Source organism: Brienomyrus brachyistius, chromosome 1, assembly GCF_023856365.1.
Source record: "Brienomyrus brachyistius isolate T26 chromosome 1, BBRACH_0.4, whole genome shotgun sequence".
NCBI lineage: Eukaryota > Metazoa > Chordata > Actinopteri > Osteoglossiformes > Mormyridae > Brienomyrus > Brienomyrus brachyistius.
In genome coordinates, this window is record NC_064533.1 from 44,985,155 (window position 1) to 45,010,729 (window position 25,575).

General features: G+C 39.6%; 2 protein-coding genes across 2 annotated transcripts; both read right to left on the reverse strand.

Annotated features, from left to right (window-relative positions):
- Positions 1 to 3,599: 3,599 nt before the first annotated feature.
- asmtl (acetylserotonin O-methyltransferase-like) lies at positions 3,600 to 12,543 on the reverse strand. The gene is made up of 13 exons (XM_049006089.1): positions 11,641 to 12,543; positions 11,044 to 11,175; positions 10,015 to 10,062; positions 9,865 to 9,929; positions 9,438 to 9,502; positions 7,904 to 8,012; positions 7,240 to 7,552; positions 6,514 to 6,688; positions 5,674 to 5,858; positions 5,384 to 5,516; positions 5,137 to 5,280; positions 4,918 to 5,040; positions 3,600 to 4,454 (listed from the first exon to the last, which is right to left on the reverse strand). Exons 1-13 carry the CDS (start codon positions 11,731 to 11,733, stop codon positions 4,249 to 4,251), a joined length of 1,791 nt encoding a protein of 596 aa, XP_048862046.1. The 5' UTR covers positions 11,734 to 12,543; the 3' UTR covers positions 3,600 to 4,248.
- A 2,028-nt stretch (positions 12,544 to 14,571) lies between these two features.
- p2ry8 (P2Y receptor family member 8) lies at positions 14,572 to 20,542 on the reverse strand. The gene is made up of 2 exons (XM_049006094.1): positions 20,449 to 20,542; positions 14,572 to 17,558 (listed from the first exon to the last, which is right to left on the reverse strand). Exon 2 carries the CDS (start codon positions 17,537 to 17,539, stop codon positions 16,481 to 16,483), a length of 1,059 nt encoding a protein of 352 aa, XP_048862051.1. The 5' UTR covers positions 17,540 to 17,558; positions 20,449 to 20,542; the 3' UTR covers positions 14,572 to 16,480.
- Between the last annotated feature and the right edge of the window lie 5,033 nt (positions 20,543 to 25,575).

Below are 25,575 nucleotides of genomic sequence, written 5' to 3' on the forward strand. Positions count from 1 at the left end.
ATCTACATAACCTTCCACCTACTTAAACTATGAGATTCACGGTCACCGCAGGGCAGTACTTGATGCACAAGTAAATTAACATCATCCGATGATGACTGGGGGGAGGAGGGGTAATGACGGTAGTGGAGGACCCTGTGCTTCTGTCTGGGTAACCCTGTGCTGTGAAATAGAAGCCAAACACAGACCTTATCAGGTCTCACACTAAAACGGGTATCTTGGGAGCCAGTCCTCGTGATACACTGCTCAAGGTCAGTGTTCTGCCCTTGAATCTAAACATGAGGACTGGGGCTGGGCCATTTCTGACCATCTACCTACTAGTGTCTCAATACAAAGCAAAGCTTTCCATTTATTTCTATGCCCATTACAAGTCTAACTTTGTATTTCATCATACAATAAAAAAGCAAAATTCAAATTGATCAGGCAACAGAAATAGTATATGTATCCTGCTTAATCATTTTAACATTCAGTTGTAAATAATCACATTGCACTCTACTGAGAGTGGAAGAGAGTGGTTAATCTCTTTGGTTAAACTTAACACAGACCTTTTTGTTACCTCAAAAACCATCACATATGTCAGTTTTTATCTTGCATTCTTCTGGAGTGAAGTAATCTGGCTGGCAGCAAACAGGCAGATATTTTCTAGGAGATTTAACTTGCCTTTTTGCTCCAGGGACACAGCACTCAGTTATTAACCACAAGACAGTTAAACAAAACTAGATAAAGCTTATTCTACCATATATAAGCATTTTATGGCCATCTATCCATTATCTGTCACTTATACAGAAACACGATGCCGCTTGTCTGGGGTTCAGTCTAAGCAGGGATGCCCAGACCTCCATCTCCCCAGCCACCTCCTCCAGCCCCTCCGGGGGAATACCAAAGTGTTCCCAGGCCAGCCGAGAAACATGATCTCTCCAGCCTGTCCTAGGTCTGCCCCGGGGCCTCCTCCCAAAGGAGGCATCCTACATCCTAGATCGATGCCCAAACCACCTCAATTGGCTCTTTTCAAGTAAGGGCAATAAGGCGGCCATTTCCTCCTGCGCACCAGCTGGGGTCCGCTCTTCTCTTGGGCTATCTTTCAATAAAAACATCCAATAGATGGCCGGTGCTCATATGCCTACTGTTGCCTGTGTAGTTTTATGTATCTTGACCCTGCCATGGCAAATTTTATTTCCATATACTACAAACTCCAGTTTTTATGTGCAAGGACTATGCTCTTTATGTATATGATTTTTGACATTCTTTTTCTGTTACATTTCCAGCTTATACATACCTTCATAATGCATTCATAAAGTATTATAAACTCACCTATAATGCAGTACAAAGAATCCTGCTGAAGCTGCACAGATCCGCCTGTCGATCTTCCACTCCCTTCTGCCTTCACTTGTGAGCAAGACCCCGAGATACTTAAATTCCTCCACTTGAGGCAGTAACTCATCCCCCACCAGGAGAGGGCAATCAGCCCATTTCCATTCAAAAGCCAAGGCCTGAGACTTAGAGGTGCTGATCCTCAACCTGGTCACTTCACACTCAGCTTCAAACTGCCCCAGTGCATACTGCAGGTCACAGCCCGATAATGCCAACAGGACCACATTACCTGCAGGAAAGAAAGATATGATCCTGAGGCCCCTGAACCGGACCCCCTCTGCCCCTTGACTGCATATAGAAATTATCTCCATGAAAGTTATGGACACAATCTGTGACAAAGGGGAGCTGTGGCGGAGTCCAACAACCACTGGGAATGAGCCTGACTTACTGCTGGCAATGCAAACCAAACTGTCGCTCCCTTTGTACAGGGACCTGATGGCTCACAACAGCGGCCCCCGTACCCTTTACTCCTTAAGCACCCCACACAGGGAAATGTTCGTTTACCATTTCAAGGTCCACAAAACACATGAATGGTTGGCGTGAACCCTCCAATATCCTTGTAAGGGTGAAGAACTGCTCCAATGTTCCACAACCAGGATAGAATCTGCATTGTTTCTCCTGGATCCAAGTTTCGACTAATGGATGGACCCCCCCCCCTCCAGTACCCTGGCATAGACCTTCCCAAGGAGGCTGAGGAGCGTGATCCTCCTGAAATTGAAATACATCCTCTGGTCTACTTTCTTAAAGATCAGGACCACCGCCCCATTCTGTTAATCCAAAGGTGCTGTCCCCAAACTCCATGCAATGTTAAAGAGGCAAGACAGCCCAACAACATTAAGAGATTTCAGGATCTCACGCTAAACCTCATCCACCTCTAGAGCTTTCCCACCAAAGAGGTTCTCTGACTACTTCAGTTCACTCAACCCTAGAGATGGGTAAGTCCCCCACTGAGTCTTCCAATTCTGCTTCCTCCATGGAAGGCCTATCAGAGGGATTGAGGAGGTCCTTCAAACTGCTTCCACCATCTGACTATATCCCTATTTGAGGTCAACAGTTCCCCATCCTTGCTGTGAGCAGCCTCATGAGTCGCCTGACACTTTTCCAGAATCTTTGAGGCAGACCAAAAGTTACTTTCCTCACTCCTCCCACACCCGAGTTTTTGCTTTTGCAACTGCCAAATTTCCGTTAGACCTGCCTTTACCTTTCAGCTGCTTCGGAAGGCCTCCTTCTTCAGCCTGATAGCTCCCTTCACCGCTGGCTGTCCACTACTGGCTTCAGGGATGGCCAACATGACAGGCACTAACAACTTCATAGCCACAACTCTGCAATGCTGCCTCAGCAATGGAGTCCCGGAATAAGGTGCATTCAGGCTCAATGTCCCCTGACTCCCTTGGGATGCAAGAGACGTTCTACTAGAGGTGTGAGTTGAAGATCTCTCAGACAGGGACCTCCTCCAGATACTCCTGTACCCTCACTATGCGTTTGGGTCTACCAGGTCAATCTGGCATCTTCTCACACCTTCAGATCCAACTCACTACTAGGTGGTCACCATTTGACAGGTCAGCTCCTCTCCTCAATGGGGTGTCCAAAACATGTGGACATAAATCGCGATTAAAAAGTCAATCATCAAACTGCGGCTGAGGGTGCTCTGATGCCAGATGCACACGTTTTTAGAGCACCGTTACGTTTGAACATGGCGTCCGTTATAGACAAACTGTGGTTAGCACAGAAGTAGACAGCATGATAGTTCACTGGGTAGTCTCGCATCATTGGAACAAAGTTCCAGGCCACCACCCATGGACCTTTAACAGGATTTTTTATTTTTTTTAAGTTAAAACAGATAAAATAATCAAATCCATGGAGCAGTAACAGGCTTTGATCTCTCGATACCCTCTCTGTAGCAGCTCAGTTTAGAGCAATGCTTTCCCAATGTTTCCCTGCCGAGTCCTTGGGGAACCCCGGACACAATTTTGCTCCCTCCCAGCTCCCAGCCAATCAGGAACACCAAAAACCTGGTACAGGCGCACTGGCAGCTGAGAGGAAGCAAAAAGGTGGATTGTCCGGGGTTCCCCAAGGACTCTGTTGGGAAATACTGGTTTAGAGAATGAAGTAATTCCTGGGTGTATTGCATCTTCTCATCATCTATAACATTCAAATCCCATCCCAACTTTGATAACCTTAACCCCTACCCAACCCTAACCTTAACTATAAAAGTAACCAAACAAAATACTTTTTTTTCTTTGGAATTATTCATTTTTTTATTCCAGTCACAAATTTTTATAAAATTGAACTTCCCCTTGGGGGAACCGAAAAATGTAATGTATACGCACGCACGCACGCACGCACACACGCACGCACACACACACACACACACACAGGGTATACCTATCCTTATGGGGCCTGCTCATTCACTTCTATGGGAAAAATGCTAACGCTAACTATGACAACCTTAACCCCCACCCTGCCCAAACCATAACCATAAGTATCCGAGCAAAATACAAGAGTTTTTGCATTTTTAGGTTTTTCATAGCAGTCACTGATTTTTATAAAATAGAGTTTTCCTTTATGAGGACCAGGACACCGGTCCCCATAAGGGAAAAAAAAAACTGATATTTATCACGTTATGGGAACATTGTGTCCCCATAAGGATAGGTGTAACTGCTCACGCACACACACACACACACACACACACACAATCAGATCACTTGTAAAATATTTAAACAACATGTTATAGATACTTTTGTACTCAACAGTAATTATGAACTGTTCTTACAGTGCTGACACTTTGCAGACACTCATCTTCATGGAAAAAAATTAAGTTCTAAAAAAAATTCAATCAGGCCAATTCATAGAGACAGAATTTTGGTCCTAGTGTCTAGGTCACTGTTTCACACCAAGGATGGCATCAAGGAAGTTCCCAGTGTGTTTGATGCTGACTTGAGTAAATCCATATTTCTGCAGCAGAAGGGTGTACTCAGCAGCACTCCTCTGCACTCCCTGAGTCATAGTCAGGGACTGCAAGATCCCGCTGCTCTGTCCTCTCGTACCTTCATCCAGGAAGATCTCCGCAAGGAGCACTCCACAGCCTGGGTGTTTTAAACGGAGGCAAGTTTGTTGTTTACTGACAACACCATAAAACACTGCTGAAACTCCTATTAAATGTAAATAAAAACAGAATGTAATGATTTGCAATTTGTATGAACCCATATTTAATTGAAAATAAAACAAAGACAACATCATCTAACAGACGTGTGGCTAATTAACCTAATTAGCTGTGAGATATTCAACCAGTTGTTTTGTTTTAGCATGACAATTTTTGTTGATACTCCAGTAGATAATGTCTCATTTAACCAATCACAGAATGAAAACTCAAAAAGGCCAGACTGAATGCAGTCTCTCATCCAGATGGTGGTTTGATCAGCCAATAGTCTCCACAGACTGTTATAATTAACATTAATGGAAACAAATTCTTGTGATGTCTGCTGGCATAGTGTGAAACGCTTCACTTTGCACAGTACGGCACCTGAGGTTTTACCTTTGAGCACTTACCTGGCTTGCAGATCTCCGCCAGTTTACTCAATAAAGCATGTATTTTCTCAGCGGGCAAGTGATGAAGAATTCTTGCTAAAATATAGAGATCGGCCTTTGGGAGATCGTCGTTGAAGAAATCTCCTATTTCACAACAAAAGAATCAGCATCCTTTTATTTATGTGAAAGGCACACAGTCTGAGATTTACATCTGTACAGACTTGGGAACCTCAAACTCACCAGCAACAAATGTGACTCTGCTGAGGTCCAGGCCATGAGGGCGGAAGTGAGCATGCATCCCCACAACATCAGGCAGATCGAAGACAATCACTGACAAGGCTGGGTGGACATTAGAGAATGCAAAGGCCATGGCTCCAGTGCATCCTGGGGGGGGGGGGCAAATTTCACAGGTCACTCAAATTCAAACAACTTTTATTTCTAGACTAGACACAACTACAAAAAACAGATGAAAATTATAGTGATTCACCTCCTAAGTCGCAAGCGGTTCTAAAGCGGGAAAGATCGAACGCGGTTGCCACATCTCCCCCAGCCACCTTGGCGATGCTATGCATGGCTTTCATAAACTGCAGCTGTTTTTCCCTGTGGTTGCAGCAGGCATGCTGGGAGAAACAAAGACACACTTACATGCATTTATAAACACGTACGAGACCTACTGCATCCTGTTTTACAAAAAAAATAAAAAAATGCGACACCACAATAGGTAAAGAGAATGTCACAAAAGCAAAAATGTAAAAATGCAATGAAACGACTGATCACCTTCGAGATTTCCTCACACCTCTTCCCAAAAACATGGTCCTGCTGACTGACCCCCTCCAGAACACCATGTTCCAGGTGGGTGAAGAGGGGCCAGACCCTCTCATCGCAGTAGAGAATGTATTCATTCAGAGAGAACTCACTAGTGGACACGAGATAGCGGCTTGTCTGCTCCGTGTTTCGGTACGCTTTGGGTGTAACACAAAGGACATTATACATTTCAAGCTGCATTCCCTCTACCCCCACCTGGTCATTACCCACATGTAACGTGGAGCCCATTATAAGCAATATCTATACAGCTTTACCACCCATTCATCCATTATCTGTAAATGCTTATCCTATTCAGGGTTATGGGGGGTCTGTAGCCTAGCGGCACAAGGCAGAGAATAATCCAGGGCACGGGCCCATACCAATCACTCACACATGCATGTCTATGGGCAATCTGGTAACTCCAATTAGCCTCAGCATGTTGATGGACTGGGGGACCTGGAGGAAGCCCCACGACGACGTGGGAAGAGCATGCAAACTCCACACGCATGGAGCCATGGCGGAGACTCGAACCCCAGTCCCAAAGGTGTGAGCCGTCAGCGCTAACCACCCTGCTACACCATGTTTTTGAGTTAACTTATATAAAGCATAATATCAGCCCAATTGTGGAACACGCATGAACAATAAGAACATCAATAAAAAAATTTGGTCCTGCAAAATATTTGAGCCAGAAATACTTGTCACTCAATGGAAAACACAGAAAATGCTGTGGGTGTGATAGCTGTGTGCAGTTTTCATGTTCTATTTGTGGGTTTCCTCCCAAGGTTCAAATGAGACGTGGTACAGGGATCTTACCTATGGTGTCTCCTAGCTTTAGCTTCTCCAGAAGACCGAGGGCAACAGCAGCATCCAGCAAGCGCTCAGTGCCTATCAAAGATCCGGAAATGTTTCCTGCTACCTGTGTGGCACTTAGGTACTCTGCAGAGGCCAGCAAGTCAAACACTTTTAGCTTACAAGCTGTGAACAGAGCCTGAAAAAACAACAAGCACGTTTTACTTTGTGCGTAAAGAAATGTGTCAACAAACACCGATATGGATATTCATGTTAAATAGACGATTTGGTAACACTTTACTTGAGGGGGCACAAGTAACTTAGTAACTCAGTTACTACTCAAGTACAAATCATGAACAAATATAGTAACTGCTTAAAATGTTATTGATGAATGTTATGTAAATGACGAATGAACATGGGATCAGTATGTAAGTAACACTTACTTAATGTATTAATTAGCCAGAAACTAAGAGTGTACTATTACATTATTTGTGCCCCCTCAAAGTGTCACATAAGAATTTTCAGCTAAGTGTGATTTTGGATGCTCTAAGGCAAGTCTTCCACCAACAAGTATGGTATGGTATATATAATGTGAAATAAAGAATTATAGTTCCATTTTGCTTGGTGGTGCGCTGCGTTTTGGGGCATTTTGTTTTTTAACAAAAGCTGTTAAAGGCAGATACAGTAAAGCGCAAAAGCATGGAATTCCTGTACCTTCCTACAAATAGCCCAAGTCTTAGAACTAAATACCTTTGAAGCTTTGAATCCATCCAGCAGGTCAGCAATCCTGTGTGGAAACTCACATCTGTCATGTGACCCACACTGGGCAACATTTTGTTCGCGTACGGCACTGTTCTGATCTTTGGGAATCGCGCCCACTGTCCCTTCTGCCGCTAAAGTGCGTCTTCTGTCTGAAGTGTCACTGACGGGGCTGTTAAAGATTTTATCCAACTCCTTGCAGAAGTGATTGAGGGGAAAGCCCACCACATTCAGGAAGTCCCCCTGTACATATTCCACCAACATCCCCCCCAGGGCCTGGATCCCATAACCTCCAGCCTTGTCCCTGTTGGAAGCACAAAACATTTTCAGTTAAAGCTGCATACTTTTGAACTCACAGCCCAAAGCAGACAGTATGTAACTCATTCCTACTTTAGAACTTTTTGGGACAACTGAAATGTAACTTTGTAACACTGACTACAACCACTATGAGTAGGAATATAAAATTTACAAGACATTTTTAATTTTAAAATCACATAAACAAAAAGACAATCAGTATTGCTTTTGATTTTCAAAACGTATATTCCATATATACTAAAAAAAGCCCACAGAAGTCTGTTATACTGAAGCCTAAATGAATAAAAAAAAGTAATATGACTCTACAAATGTGACACAAGTAAACGATATTTGGACTTACATTGGCTCTCCACTATGTATATATTCCCACAGCATCTCTTCAGATAAGTCTGCAAACTTTACCTTGGTCTCCTCATAAAAATCGACCGCTTTGTACTCAATTTCCTGATCTGCAAGTCATCGAAATTTACGTATATTAACAAACATGGGAGTCCAGGCAGACAAGATTCCATGCAGTATTGCAAAATATTCATGCAAGAAATGTGGCAGCGGCAACCAGACCGCTGCAGGTCAGACAAGGAGAATATAGTTGCGGTCAAGGTCATCCTGATCTGATTAAGACAGAGAGCCGTAATCTGGCCAGACACCGCTGGCCTTATGAAGCTACGTGGATGATGTCACAAGAAAGATCAAAGTAATGGGGGGGGGGGGGGGCACAAAGGCAGTCAGGAGAGGGGAAGAATTATAAAATAACAAAGCAGTCAGCCAGTGACTGATGGACAACTAACAAGGGAATGTCTTACAGAGCAATAGAGTAGCCTGACCCAGATAACAGGCAATATTAAGTTTCGCCTAAAAAGGAAGTCTGCAACATATTTTGTCTGGCTTCACCATGGCCTTGGATATAAAAGAAGTACTGCTGGCACCAATAGGAGGCATTGCACAAGCGGGTAGAGACGCAGCTGATTCACTTTGTGAAGCAAGGAGGAGTTTCACAAGGCACCAGTGAAGATCATCACTGCCTCAAGGCCTGACATTAACAAAACGAAACGAACTTAATGGGAAGAGGGAATGGAGGCGGCCAATGAGAGGAAGAAGCAGATGTACACTGAGCTGGTGGGTTGTTCAGGCTTTATGGGCTATTGTACTTGGCCTCTATTGAAGGATGTGCCGACAATGTAGGGAAATGCAGCCTCAGGTTATGGCTCAGAAATGGGGGGGGGGAACTTTTCACAGCCAGCAGGGAGGATTAAGAATAGGGGCTTGGATTTGAGCAAGTAAAACATGTTTACATATATTTAGTAGATGCTTTTATCCAAAGCGATGCAGAATTTTTTTGAGATTGTAGGGTCAGCCAGTCCCTGAAGCAATTCTGGGGGGGGCGGGGGGGGTGGGGGCTTGCTCAGGGGTCCTATGGTGAAATCATACATGATTCAAATCGATGACCTTCTGATCACAGTCACAGTATCCAAACCCACAGAGCCACACGGTGCCCCCTAGAATTACAGACTTCTAGTGTTACGAGGTCTGGTGTAGTGGACGGTGTGATGGTGAAACAGGAAACAGGTGTGGTGACAAAGAGCGAGCACCGGCAGAGAGAAAGGATCCTGAAAGCAGCTGCAGGCTGTGACAGGGTGGTTACACCAAACCACTCCGCTACCATCAAGACTGGGATCAAAAGGGCAAAGTATTAATGAAGGGTTGCCCAGCAGGTGACACCTTCATGAGGGTGTGAAAATATCTGCAGCTGGGTAATTCTAAGACATGTTTAGGAGCATCAGTCAGTTCAGGGACCAAGAGCATGCATTGCATTCCTTCAATTCATGGCGCCTGAACTTCATGGGAAACATTTTTTTTATTTCACACTGACTTACCTTTTTTTTCATGGCACAGAATAATTGCCACACCTGTATACACACTGTGTTCTTTACCATTCAACCTGAAATACAGGGAATTAATCTGTAAATTGTAATGCGAGGCGCAGAAAATACTTTTTAAATGTACAGCCGTATTTTCAAATCTTAATTCACAATTTAAGACACCACTCAGTAAATAACATCATTCCAGTAACAGGTCATGACTGCAGGTTACAGGAGAAGTTGCATACTGAGCTTAAGATGAGTTTCTCGAGGTCTCTTAAGTTAACGACCCAATCAATGATAAAATACTTATAATTTTCTCTCCAGTGTTGAAACTTCTTGGTTACCAACCCCTAACTCATTTACAAAACATGAATGTTGTGCTTGTGTACAAGAAATGTATTACTGTTTGCAAAAAAACAGTACAGCATAAAATACAAACCTAGAAAGTATCCTGTATGCGTCCTGCTTGTCAACAGGCTTTTCAAGAATCAGACCATCAACTGTCTGGGGAAAACTACGAATTAGATTAGTCTGCAGAATTTCTATTTGCAAAATCCCCAACATCTCACACTGTGCAGTGTTTGCTTACCACTATGGTGTCTGCTCCAATTACAATATCAGGAGTCTTCAAGTGCTTCTAAATTACAGAGTAAAAATCAGAAAACATAAAAGCACAATGTGAATTCAGATTATTCACTCTACAGTTTCAGCTGTAGTGCTGTGTCATGAGAAACTGTCAGGTATATTTTAATGGACAAAACACTTCAAAGCATTGAAAAACTTTTGTTGCAGGTATTATCACTGCAAGGGATCAGAGAAATAAATGATTACAAAAGGATTTACATTGGAAATTAGAGATCAGTTGTCATTTTTAACACACCACAGCACACAGTGCGCAACAACAAAATGTGTTCTCTGCATTTAACCCATATGTGACAATGTGACATAGCAGGGGGCAGCTAATTCAGGGTCCGGGGAGCAGTGCTTGGGGGTGGTACCTTGCTCAGGGATCCTCAGTGGTGCCTTGTTGGTCGGGGATTTGAACCAGCAATCTTTCAATTACAAGTGCGCTTCCCTAACCATTAAGCCACCACTGCCCATTATACTGTACATCAATATATACACAAAAAATTAGCACACACGCACACTCAGTGGCCAATTCATTAGATGTATCCGCTTGCTAATGCAAATAGTTTTCCCCTGCAAACAGCAAAACACGATTGCAACTGAATACATACAGAATGCAGACTGGGTCAAGTCAATCGCTTACTGTTTGACTACACATTATACCAATTAAGATATCAAATGCAAGCAATTTTGTGTGATTGTATAACATGGTAGTTCTGGCATCTCAAAAACAGCCACACTCCCTTGATTTTCACACCATACGGTGTCTAGAATTTACAAAGAACTGTGTAATGAACAAAAGACCATCCAGTCAATTGCATTTCATTGGCCAGACACGCCTTCATACTAAAAAGGTGGTTTTGGAAGAAAAAGTGAATCAAGGTACATCAAAAATGGCCACCGAGTATACGTATGAAAAATATTTGTAAACAAATGGTGATGAACAACAAATATGGATTTGTGCCAGAAGCCATTTCAAGACTTCACTAACAAATGGCATCCGCCTGGCAACCTCCAGAGCCTTCTGCTTCGCGGTCTCCACGGCATACTCGTATGGTTTTTTGAACAGTGCTTTATCCAAGTTCTCCTTAAACCATGACGGGACAACTTCAAACCGCATTCCCTGTAACAACAAATGATGTAGCGGTAACATTTGACGGGGCACAAACAATACAGTATTATGCTATTACTTATGTATTAATTAGCCACAAACTTGAAACTAAATCTTAGTTACATACTAATCTTAAGTTAATTCATCATTAATGAATTGTGACGTATGTTTTACCTCAAACAGCTACTATATTTGTTAATTCCGTAAACTTTTTGAGTAGTACTCAAGGAACTAGTCATGAATAACACAAGTTAAATACTGCCCTTATGTTTGTGCATCATTAATGAACTGTGACGCATGTTCTATCTGAAGTACCGACTATATTTGTTCATGATTTGTACTTCAGTAGCAACTGAGTTATTATTACTAAATATATGTATCCAGTCAAGTGCTACTGATATACGTAAAACAATAAATTTCAACATTAAAATTTCGGGTATTTGGCAACAAGAGAGAAAGTAGAAGAGGAATTCTTACCACATTGGTCAGAATCTCCAGTCTCCTTGGAGAAGCACTTGCTAGGACTACAAGTTTGCCAGTCAATTTCGATATGACTGGATTCAAAACCATAGTGAGTTTATGGCTGTCCTCCGATTTGAAGATGCAAACTTTGCTGTCAGGAACGGTACTACAGATAAATTCTTGAAAAGCTGGTGAATGCTTAGCTAGTGAACTGTATCAGTTTTCATTTTAACAAAACTGCGCTACCGTTGCTATCATATAAAAATTAGATAATGCAAATAATGTTAAGCCTCAAAACAGGATGTTTAACTACTCCGATATTTTAATTCTCACGTTGAAATAACAAACTTCGCCTCCTAACCACTTACACAAGTAAACATGCAGGAAATACCGCACACGACCGGGTGACGTGGACATTTTCAATTAGTGCTTCCGGTTCCGTTACCAGCTTATGTTTCAAAATAAAAGTACGGGTCACGCATACATACATTATATGCGTAGGTAAGTAGTACTCTTCATGGATTTGTGTGGTATACACGTGTTGTCTAAAACTATGGAAAGGAAAGTCCAGGTTTGATGTATGACGCAGTGGTCTTTTATATCTAAAATGGTACAGTAAAGTTTTTGTCTAGAAATAACCTAGTTAGTCTAGAAATAAGTTCCAAGTCTTTTCGGGTTTTTAAAACAAACAATTTTGGCAGTAAATATGTTAACTATTTACCTCGACCCGATGACGTCTCTCATTGAAAGTTCTATTCGATTCTTGGTATAAAATATGATTTTTCGGTAGAAATAAGACAGTAGGAATGGTCAGGGTGGGAAAATATTTGCGAAAATATGGCGAAGGAATGCAAAACTAGTTCTCACCCTCACCTCTTAGGGGCTCCGTAGTAATATATAATTAATCTTGAAGAAATATAGATGAGAAGAAGTTTCCAGAGCTATTGATCTTTATTGTTTTGTGTTGACAAAATGAACATGCATGTCCTCTAATGGATATATATGTACCTAGTTAATTATCTTGCACATGCGCAGTGGACGCGCAAGGTTTCCGCTAACCTGGGCTACACGCGCACCTCAGCCACCCTCTGATGACGGTTGTACGACACGTCCCCTCGTCCGCTATTAAAAGCGCATGTGAGAAACGGAAATGTGTATTGGCCTTGTCGGCAAAGCGCAGATGGCATGTCCGCAGTTAATGGAAAAGTCGTTTTCTTAATAGTTTACTTTATTTCATCCTATGTAAGCCTCTCTGCGATCTTGAAAAGCGCTATATAAATAAAACGTATAATAATAATAATAAAAATTGTAAGTGTATCAAAATAAACTACGAAATACAAGAGCCACGACATGCATCAAAATAAATTACTGTATTTATGTACTTTAAAAATACAATTTTGTTTTACTTTTATATAATTCTTATATATACTTTTTAATATAATATTTTTGCAAGGGCGAATGAAATCCCGTATACCTTTCGCTTCACCAGTACTCTGACTCAGTTGTTCAGTGGAAACCGTACATTTCTTTGGCTAATGAGGCATGTCATAAATCTGACATGTCCAGACAGTCAACAGATCAAATATTGGCTGCCGTTTACATCACATATCCTTGTGATCATCCAGATGAAGGTTAGTTTTAACCAACAGTCTAATGTTTAACTGACAGCTTGGTAATATCTCATAATTGTTTAATAATTTACTTGGTGTTTGTTAATGAAGAGCCTGTTTTGCATCAGCAGGCTCAACGACAAACAAAGCATTCATAAGCAGACAGCTGATAGCACCGCTATCTGTAGAAATGAATTTCTATGTAATTAATTAACCATTTAAATGTTTATCATAAATATAGTAAATTATTTGTCAGTCTTTGATGCAATAATATGCACATACATAATCCTACTAAACAGCTACTTCAATTAGGGTACAATCCAATCATTTTGTAATTAATAATTTAGTTATCAACAACTGGAAATTTGAAAGTTGAAAACAACCATTTTAGCACCTAATCAACAATTATAAAATGATCACTATGTCTTTATTTTAAATATACTCAGAAATTAGCAAATGAACTTGTCAAGGAGTTAACACAACTCTAACCACTGAACCTATCAATAGCTGCAGAAAATGTGTTTTTTTGACATATTTACAGTCTAGTAAAAGCATTGACTGAAACACCAATAAAGCTAAATAGGGGATATTTAAATCAGGTATTCCAAAACAGTTCAAAAGTTCTACTAAAATACAGGCAAACTTCTCTTTGAATGCAGGTGATAGAGTAAGCGTGTGAGTTGAAAGACTTGTCTGCTACATATAAGCCACTATCTTGTGTGAGTAATTGGTACCATTCAGAGGCTGCAGGCTTTGAACTCCCTTTTTAAAGATGCATGCATCATCGCATAGACTTCTCTCGGAAAGTATTTTACAGTATTTATACATTACAAAAACAGAAAGCACTAAAGTATGTTGATACAAAATATTAAGCGATTTTCATCAGCCCTATCAAATCTAAATAATAAAATCCAATTTTGTATTTTAAGTAGGTATTTTAAATACATGTATCATAAATACTGCCCATCCCTACCAATTCCTAAGAAAAGATAACCAGATTTAAATATCTATTGACCAGTGCCTTTGCCATCACCCATCACGAAGAAGAAAAACACTCACAACTTGTGTGGACAATGCTAGTAACAGAACTCCACCTCCACTCCAGTTAACGTGAACAGGATGCATACAATACCATGTGCATTCAAACCAAACCTTAGCTGTGACTCTGGGACCTTCAGGGTTGCTCTACTTAACATGCTTGTTTGCAGTTTTTGAAATGACTTCTGCGGTTTTGCAAGGCAGCGAGTGCTACATAAAAATACATGGCTAACTGAGTCAAACGTATCTAAACCACAAGGTTTTTCAAGCCAGAAAATGTCTGCATTGATTTCAAGCATTGATTTTGTGCACAGATTTATTGATAGAGTATCTTTGCACTTCACAGGAATAGTCATTTAGTTATTGTCACACAAATTTCTGTATTTTAGATTTATTAAATACAGGATTTTTTTTGTTTTATCTACCTTTAAACCTTATGACACATCAGCACAATTCATATTACAGGAACTTTAACAATGCTTAATGTTACAGTAAGTTGTGTGATCATCAGAAAACAGTTTATATGTGGGAAAGAACCTAAATAGAGTTTGCATGATTTTGCATTAAAAAGGAAAAAGATAACAATACAATTAAAGGAACAGCATCCAATAACCTTAAAGCGACATATTAGACCTACTTTCAGTGTGTTTATATGTTGGTCAAGCAGAAATTATATCCGCTGGGACACAGCAGCCTGTATCGTAACTCAGCAGTATTAAAATAGTATTGCATATTAAGAAGTATTTACTGAAATCCACAAATGACACTGATTTATGACAACATTTATTCCACTTGCTCAAATACAGCAACTTGCAGAGACACAAACTCAGGAACATCTCTTTAGGTTTCCTGTTTTGTAAACACTGAACTCCCCAAGCATGCATTAAGTAGTATGATATATTAGGAATTATTCTGTTCAGAATTCTGCAAATATACAGTAAAACATCTGAATTCTACATACCTGTTGTATGAGTTCATATGAAAAGTAAAAGGCATAGATACTAGTTTTTGAAAGGAGCTGCAGGTGGTAATGAGATGCAGAATTCATCAGTTAAAAATGAAAACCAAATCAAATTGTTTCTGTATATAATAACTATTATTCATTCGAAGAGGGGTTTGATTTTGCATCTAGTTGGATTTTGTACAACTGGAATTTCTCACTATTATTGATTTAGTAGCGATTGAAAAAGTACTACCTCCGAAAGTAGGTGCTGATACCCATCCTGATGTACCATGTGTTATAATAAATTTAAAAATAAATGCAAAACAGTTTCTGCTATATGTACAGGGCAACAAACTGTGCTGTTTAAAGTGTATAAATAAGTATTGCAAAGACATCTGGAGATACATTATTTCATTACATTCTTTCCACAGTAACAATAGTTTTATGAAACACGTTTGGAAATGAAAACATTATTTTAGTTTGTGCTTACACTGATAAAAAAAAAAAAACAGGAAAATACATAGATTTCATAATAAAAACCAAAAGAAATGTTGAAACAGTATAAAAAAAAGCTTTCAAATAATTTAAATGCCCCTGTACTGAAAAAATAATACCGTAATAACTTTCTGAGCTGTATATAAAACTACATATAAACCTTTAGTAATCAGATTTCACATTTTCACAGATTTTACATTTCACATTCAGTTATAGCTTCCAATAAGTTACTTAAAGTCATACCATCAATGAACATACATTTACCACAAAAAGGTTTCAGATTTTACACATGCAGAATCTCAGATTTTTTTTTTAAGTAATGCTGATGTGCTGTCAATGACAGCCAAGAATCTGATGATAAGGCTACGTTTTACGCTAAAATAAAGCGCTCGAAGTTTTACGAAACTTGCTGGTAAGACTTGGTTAAACTTGGTAACTCAGTTAACCTTAAGTCAGTTACCAACTTGTTCGCTTGACTTTAAAGGATAAGAATGACCTTTAGGGTGTTTCCACTTTGTAAAGATTCACATGTTTTGTGAGTTTGCTAATATAATTTTCATTATTTATTAATCGGTTGATTTTTAATGCTACTTAAGTAATTGCTGTTATTCTGTACTTTGTGTTAAATTGTATTGGGATGGTTTCTGAAATTGACTCAGTATGGTGCAAAGAGCCCTTTTTTCAAAACAAATTTAGTATTACTATAATGTAATACAATATATACAATATTATAATATTCTATATATATATATAAAATTTTTTTTTTTTTTTAAATTGTCGACATAGGAAGATTATGATCATAATCATCAGCATTAGCCTGAGACATGGAGCGAGCAGAGAAAATACTTTCTCTGTGTTGGTCTGTCATGCAGCTCTGAGTATCCCCACTGCTGTTTACTTTCATTCCCAGAAGCCCCCTCAACTTTCGGCGGAATTCTCTGGAAGCCAGGTAATAAATGAAGGGGTCCAAGCAGCTGTTGATACAGCTTAGCGAAAGAGAGAGCTTGTATTGCATGTAAAAGGAGCCGTTGTAGAAAAGCCTCCGAATTATATGAGCCAGGAGAATGATGTTGTTCGGTGCAAAACAAACGATAAACACTAACAGCACTAGTACAGCGAGGTGCAGAGATCTTCTCTTTTGGTTACTAACACAGCGCTTGTTGACAAGTGACTTGATGATGCTGATATAGCAGAACACTGTTGTTATGAATGGGATCAGAAAGAGAATGACAAACAAAGTAAACAGGAAGACAGCCCAGTGTTTTATTGTTGGGAGCATGCTTAGCTTGAGGACATCGAAGCAGGTTGTTATGTTGAGGTCAGTCACTTCATAAGTCAGGTCGGTGCTCTCCAGTGGGTATAGAGCAAATAATACAATCGCCCACATAATCACACATCCAGATATTGCATACTCCCTCCTACGCTTCATTTCCCTAAACTGCATGGGCCGAACAATTCCAAGGTAGCGGTCAATGCTAATGGCAGTCATGGTCAGAATAGAACAGTACATATTGGCGTAGAACAGAACAGTCATCCCACTGCAGAGTCCAGATCCAAAATTCCAGTTGTATCCATTGCTCTGGTAAATGATCTGGAACGGCAGGGCACAGCCGACTGCCAGATCAGTGATGGTGAGGTTGATCATGAAGATGATGGAAGGGGTCTTGGGCGAGGTGCGGAACGCCAGTAGCCACAAAGAGAGGCCGTTTCCAGGAAAGTTGATCAACGTGACAATGATATATAATATAGAGACCGCATTGCTTGCTGTCTTGTTCTTAAACATATCCAGTGTGGCGTTGTCAAGCTGAGTGATGTTGTCCCAGGCCATACTTAGTTTTAAACTCAGTCTAGAACAAAATCGCAAAAGAGACATTGAGCATTTTACCATGGAAATATATGACCAATTTAATCAAGCTATCCTTGTGATTTATATGTGATGCTATAGTCCCATAGTCAAAAGCTGAAACTTGCACTACTCAGAACACTACTCAGAATAGTATACACGTAGTTTAAACAGATATGAAATTCCTATATTTAATTAGCAAACTGAAAATAAAACAATCCTATATTGTGATAAACAATAGGAAATCTGTATATGTGCCCCTCTTATTTTATCTGTTGCAACTACAGCAGGTTTTTGTCGCATGGTTATAGTGCAGTTTCATACAATGTAACAGTATGAAACAGCTTGGCATTTACCAAGACAGTGCAAATCCTCATATTTTGTTACTAACTATCACTTGCATTACAAAGAGAAACTAATTTCCACTCACTGTCAATGCAGTTTCACTCACTGTCAATTCGGTGTTTACTTAAGATCTTTACTGCAGTACTTAATGCGAAGTGTTTTTTTTTTTTTTTGGAAAAATCGCGCAGTATCTTCCGGAGCAGAAAAACCACATAAGTGTTACACCCAGTTTTTCATGATTGGTCGGCCTTCGAGGCTGATATGACGGTGCTTTTGGTATGACAATGTGCCAAATGATTTGCAAAACAACATGTGTAATCCTCACACCAAAGTCACTTCAGGAGAACACGATTCCTCTTTGTTTCCTAGAAATTGCAGGTGTTTTGGTATGCAAGTGAGCATGTAAAATTGTCCTTATATAGCGTGATTATCTATTGCTTACTTGCATGCAGTTTCTTAGTATAACTGAGAAAACAGGTTGGTAATTTGCTGCTTAGTACATACTATACACAATAAGTTTACACTTCATGCATTAAAAGCTGTTACAGTGGGTACTACATTACCTAGCCATATCACCAACTAAATATCTAACATTCTCTGGGACCACGGAACTCTACTCCAGAGAGCCAAATTTTAATCACAAGAAATGCCAAGGGCTGTGGACTGGGGGGTCGGTGGGGGTTGTGCCATTAAGTATGATAATACCTACATCTATGTTTTTGTAACAGTAATTGTTACACTACATTGTTACATTAACGTACGTTATTTGTTCATATTTCCAGGAAGGTCACATCTTGCAGTCCCACTAAAATTTAAAATAATTCATCAACATTTAAAGCAAACGATCTGATTAAAATTGCTCAGACATATTGTCGGGATGTCGGTGTAAGTCCAGATGTAATTTTGCTCATGATCTCCACAATTCTGAATGACAGTCATTTCCCACTTCCTCACTGTCACTTGTCAATTTCCGGTAGCAACTGATTTTTACATGAAACATCGCAAGGCTCTGCGTTACATTTAAACTTCACTGGGAAGAGAAAGCACTCGCATGCACATGTAGCTTCTTCACGTCTGTTGTGCATGTGATGGTTTATACTATGGCGACTTGCATATGTAGTCTTGGGAACAGAACTGTTTCACTAGGAAAGTACATAATCCATTCTGATCAAAACTATACAGGCCTGCACTGGCCGTCTGGCATTTATAATCCCAGTCCAGAGGCTGGTAATTATCCGCCACATGAAAACAACTGGGCATGATCATTTGCACTAAACCATTTGAAATATGTGGGTAACAATGAAACAAATAATGTTTACTGCTGTGCACCAGTGACTTCATGGCAAACATGCCAAAGTAATCAAAGAAAAATATACCACAGTCGTTACTAAGCGACTGTAAGATGGTTCTAAGGAATCCATACTCATCTAAATTCATAAAGTACTAAACTTATGTATTCTTTACAGGCCAGTATAAAAGTACAAGCAAAATTCTTACAGCCATGTGGATATTAGTAATGATCACTATCACTTTAGTGAGTTAGTGAACTGACTATACGCTCTGCTGTACTATTTTGGAGATAGAATCTTCTTGGTTTCTTTTAAACAATGGATTTGTTTCAGTCTCATAAGATGGGGAAGTTCAGCTTCGTAGAGGGCTTTTCCACAAACCCTCACAAACTCACAAACAACGAAATAAAAGCAAAACTCACTCCCCTTTCATCTGCTCTAGGAAGACCCAAAAAGCTATTTCTACACAAAAAAGCGATGAAACTACATGTAAGAAGTAAAATCCAGGAGCTTCACAAACACAAAAATTAGTATCTTTCTGTCGGACACAAAATTTATTATGCATTGTTAAGCTCTGCCTGAGACTTAAAATCATATTGTTAATCAGAAAAGTATGATGGCACCTAAATGTATATCAATACATTTTTTTGCAGAATCTTGATTATTCAGCACAGTTAGGCTAAGTCTGAGTTCACGATTGTATGTCTTTCTCATTCTACCTAGTTCTGTGCTTTCTGCCTCACATATTACCTCAGGCTTTATCCGCGTGTGATTTTGTTTCACATGATTTATCATGCTACCTTTTTGTATGCAAAAATACTGCAGTCCACACTCTGATTTTTTTTAGAATATGCATGAACTTCCAACTTCCATTCAAACTTCGATAAATTCATATTGTTGGTTTTTCAATAGCCGCACAGTCAAAATATAGGTTATTGACCAAATAATTTTGACCTGCAAAGCACGCATTGGTAAACCTGCTCAGAAAAGCATACATAGTAGGCAGTAGCAATATGAGATACATAACTTCGGTTCATTTTGCAATATTACGAGTTGTACACTATGTACTATAGTTTCCTAGCGTAAAGGGAGCAAGCTGTACTCAGGAAATAGCAGTTTATATGCAAACACCACTAATCCGCTACAAAGTAAACACTGTGTTTCTTTATAAAAGACTGACTGCTAAAATTGGAGGGTGAAACTGAAAATGGTCACTTAAGCCCCCCACTACTCAAAAGTGGAAAAACAAAGTCTCCTTACCACTCTGAGAACCATGTGCTTGTTTATCAGAACAGGCTGTCAGAGCTGCATGTATTTAAGTGTAAGATCAGGAAGTGCTGGTGGGTTTTTTAGTGGCTTTCAGTTAGCAGGTGGAATGGTGTCATCGCCACGTGCTCTGATTCTACACTTTCATTGCAGGGCTAAATGCAAAACAATCTTTTCTTCCTGTTTTCATCCTGCATGGACAAACTAAAAAGTACACTTCCCATAACTGTAAAATATCTTCTTAGTAACCTGCATATATCATGCTGTGGCATGTGTGTTTATGAATGTCTCATTTGTCTTGCTTTGTATCACCTTGTCGCCCTCGCATCAATCACTTACTTTCGTCCTTATGTAGCAGTATCCATTGTATTCTTTTTGACAATGGGCTCTTGGCTAGGCCTCTGTGCCTGTGATGAGACTGTCCCCAGTTTGCCACCAGCTTCAGCAGAATAGTCATGTGTCAGTGCCTCAACTCTCAGCTCCGTGGGAACCACTACGGATGGCTGCTTTCGCCCACGTGTATGACTGTGTCATGGGGAGCAAGATGGGGTAAAATAAAGAGACAGTTTCCCCACATGGAATCAACGAAGTGCATTATTTATAAATAGATACATGGATTTGCAAGACTAGTACGTTACAAGTAGGGGCGCATCTATGGGGGGGCAAGAGCCCCCACCCCCCAACTTTCCAATTGCTAAAACGGTAATCATAAAAAAGCAATCACCCGTACGTCCGCAAGTCTGCTCAAATCCGTGAAACAGAAATCTAACTGTAAATGGAATCTTAGGTCTCTCTCAAAAACTACAACATGCGCTAAAACGTGCACGAACGGCGCGAGTCTGCATGCATGCGCGTGCGGAGCAGTGTTGCCAGATTTTAAATGTTGAAGTATTGTACCACCAGCTTAAAATGATCGTATTTTGAGAAAAATTATCGTAAACAAGCAATTCCCAGCTTGCGCAGAAAATCTGCTTCAATAACACATATAATCATAGACTGTGCATATTATGGTGTATAATGCAACTTTTACCTACAGAACATTTGTAAAAACCACCTCTGGGCAGAAAAGCGACTCTAGCACAGTAAAAACTGGGATTTTTCTCCCATTCATTTCTATAAGTCTGATGGCGATGTTGCGTGTGCTTAAGGCACGTAAGATGACTGCACGTAAACAAGCCCAAGTATGTCTGCGCAGCCGGATGAAAACAGAGATCTGTACCTTGTCGTGCTAATGAAATAACTTAGCCATAAAATGAAGGTAAAATTATCGTACATTATGGATTTTTGGAATTATTGATCATATAGAGGGTAAAATTATCGTACAAATACGATAATTATCGTACGAATGGCAACATTGGTGCGGAGCCCCTGAACTGGTCGGCGTCTTAAGGTGCGAAAAGTCGGAGCTTCGCCGTTTGACCGAACACACGAATTTAAGTCAAAGTTAAAATGGTAATGAACGTAATGTATCCTAAATTAGCAATGTACGGCTTATATGCTAATGGCGATTATACAATGAAAGTCCGTTGCTGTAATGTGTGCCAGAAGTAGGCTAAAATCGCTCGCTCAGTGGAATTAAAAATACTTGATTTTTATGAACAATTTATACTTAATGAGCTAACTTTCGTTTTAGTAAAGACAAAAAGCTGCAAAACATTGGTATGTTTGAAACTATAGTGTGTAAGTCGGTTGCCAGACGAGGCTGAAGTTGTTTTTTTATTCGCGAAATTCGTTCCACCTTAAATAGACATAATGCATGTTCTGCCGTATTTGACATTTATCATGTCAGTGTCAAAACATTGTTCTGAAGCTCACTACCATCTGATACAGTAACGATTACATTTGCTATATCCAGAGTTTGAAGGTATTTTGCAGTAAATTTTCTAATATAATCCCTCCTGAAATAGTTTTTCCCCCCAATTACGACCCATTGAAAAAAACGCGTGAACTGTCACATTCACAGAAATGTATCTGGTCAAAATCAACACGTCTATTCTAAAGCTAAATACCCTCTGATACACCAACTATTACATTTACTATATCTAGAGTTTGACAGTATTTTACTGTATTTTTTTTTTTTTAATAACTTCACCCGAAGCTGTTAATTTTCCATAAAGATCTATTCAAAAACAATGTTCTGTGGTCAGACATGACCTGATGGGTACTGCAGAACCAGCGCGAGCTGCACAGTTTTTTTGCATTAACACTGATCTGTTGTTGGGGAAGCGTGTATTACCATAATGACAAAATAAATACTTTAAAAACGTATTTGTGGATCTTTTGTTGAAGTACAATTTTATTTCTATATGAGAACTCCCACATACTGCACTCACATGCCACCCTGCCAAAATCTTTTGCAACTTCTTTGCCAACACCATGTAAAATTGTCTATATCCACCACTGGTTGCAAGCACCGAATGAAGAATTACTGTAACATCAAAGCTAAACTTAGGAATTTGCAGCAACATGTAAACTTTATAAAGCACTGAGTGCCTGAACCAGCTGGGAGAAGAGTGATCTCTGTGGTTGTGGAGGTGTTACCTTCGCTGAGTTCTTCCATTTCAGCTTCCCACCTATCAGATTTTCGCACCTTGACGAGAAAGTTTCCATAGCTCCAGTTTTGCGTCCTGATGCCTGAAGGAGTCTTCTCACCGACAATTGGTTCTGTTGTGAAATCCAGCATTGATTTCTACAGTCTGAACTCTTTCCAGTTGATAAAATGTCAGAGCATTTCTGTTACCAAGTGTACAGGTTTAGAACGTCTGACAGAAGTACAGATATAGTGATGAATACTTTTTGGGACATTTTATTATTGGTATTGTTTTGAGTGTCGTGACGGAAGTCAATAATCTTTCAGTAGCATTTAAGCAACAGCATGTGGTGATATTTGTCAGCAGTGCATCTTCTGACAGAAATCATTAGTTTTGAAATGATATTTTAGGCTAGATATAAATATATATATATGTTTAGTGGGTTCTTGGTTTTTATAGCACAAAATATGGTGATTCATGACTTACAGTTTTACAAAAGCAAGGCAACTCTAAAGGTATAATCACACTCAGAAAGATTATATTAAGATGAGGAAAAAAACAGGATGGCCCAACAAAGAAAAAATGCAAAAAAAAATATTTTGCTTTCCGTGTTAGTCTACCATTTCTTATCTAGTGTCACAAGGTTCATCCGACGACTTCCTGTTTAGTGAAAGTTCTGCTTTTTCATCAGACGTTAATCACATGGTGAAACTGACGTGTCTGGCAAGCATTTTCGAAAATTTAAGGCCCATTATTGTTGGGGCCTTGCATAACATTCACGAAACCTCTTAAAATTAATTACTACTGTTTATGTTTGTCAAATTTGAGAATGATTGCATCTTACAATGTTTTACTGTTCTGTAATAGTGCAGTACTCAATGTTTTGTTACATATCCTAACCAAAACGAAAAGATATTTTGTTGCCTTACTGTAAAAATTGTGATGTTAAAAGAGCTTTCCCTCTTGATCTTACTGTGCAGCCTGTTGTGGTACAGTAGGCCTTTTGCGAGCTTCACAAAGTAGACAAAAATCCTGGACAGGCTGACTGTTAATCCTAGCCATCAAGCATTATGTTACAGCCAGATAGCAATTAAAAAGCAAGCCAGAAGAGGTGCCATGCCCAAATTATGTAATCATATAGCATTTTAACAGTACAGTACTGTTTTATCATTCTGCAGTGTTCTACTGTAAAATGCAGAGCACTGGAAATTTCTCACTGGTGGAGTTTAACATCCTGTTGAATGCAGTGCATTTTGAGACAGCAGCTGAACAAAAAATGGGTGAGAATGAAAGGATAATCAGTTGATAATGAGCCTACATCCACAAATTTGGCAATCAGTATGACTCATGTGCCAGATATAATAAAAGGCCTTTTTGCATTTTCATTGTTTTCATGGTTTCAAACGCCTGATCGTTTTGGTGGTAATGATTAGGTAGTTTTTTCAGGTGCTGTAGCTTTAGATAAAACAGTGTAATGCTAGCTTGTTGACTGTGGGAATCAACAAAAAATGTCAGGTGACATTAATGAAGTTAGCTAATATCTGTTCTCTTACATAAATCTAACCTATTAACATCAGTACATCACTGTGCTTGTGGGAAATACTGATCTTAAAAAAGGATCATGTTGTTGCAGACTTGTTATGTTGGGCTTTAAATGTCGATTAATTGTTGAAAAAGACTTTGAACAAATAACCTATATTCATATTCTGTATCACATACATCCAATCCCTCTATTTCTTGCCTTGTGGTTGTTGCAAACTTGCTGAGTAAATGGCTATGGAAAATTAGTATTTGTGTGCATAGATGAGAGAAACAATGTCATTAAAATTTCTGAGTAGGTCTTTCAGAAACTGTAGTTTCTCAATACGCATATAACAAGACAAGCTAAAATAAATCTTGTGAGACACATTGTAACTGCAGTTAAATCAGTCAGCTTGTTTGTATATGTTTATTTATATATATAGAGGGGGTGGCATGGTGGTGCAGTGGTTAGCATTGCATTAGCATTAGGTTAGTCTCCGCCTGGGTTACATGTGTGCGGAGTTTGCATGTTCTCCCCATGTCGTCGTGAGGTTTCCTCCAGGTACTCCGGTTTCCCCCCACAGTCGAAAAAACATGCTGAGGCTAATTGGACTTGCTATACTGCCCGTAGGAATGTGTGTGTGTGTGTGTGTGTGTGTGTGTGTGTGTGTGTGTGTGTGTGTGTGTGTGAGTGTGCCCTGTGTTGAGCTGGCCCCCCATCCTGGGTTGTTCCCTGTCTCATGCCCATTGCTTCCAGGATAGGCTCCGGACCCTCCACAACCCAGTAGGATAAGTGGTTTGGAAAATGGATGGATGGATAAATATATATGTTTAGTAGGGTATTATATATGTGTATATGTATATATGTATTATATATTACAATAATTTATGTGAACTACTTAAATTTTGAATTATGTGACCTTTTCTAATTTTCGTAGAAAACTCAGCTTGAGCAGTAATTCTAAAATTCTTCATCCACACAGCCTAATGGAAAGTTTCTTAAAAATAAATCATTAGCATCACAGAGGAGACACTCGTACCAAGAGAGTGCTTATTTGATCCTCTTACC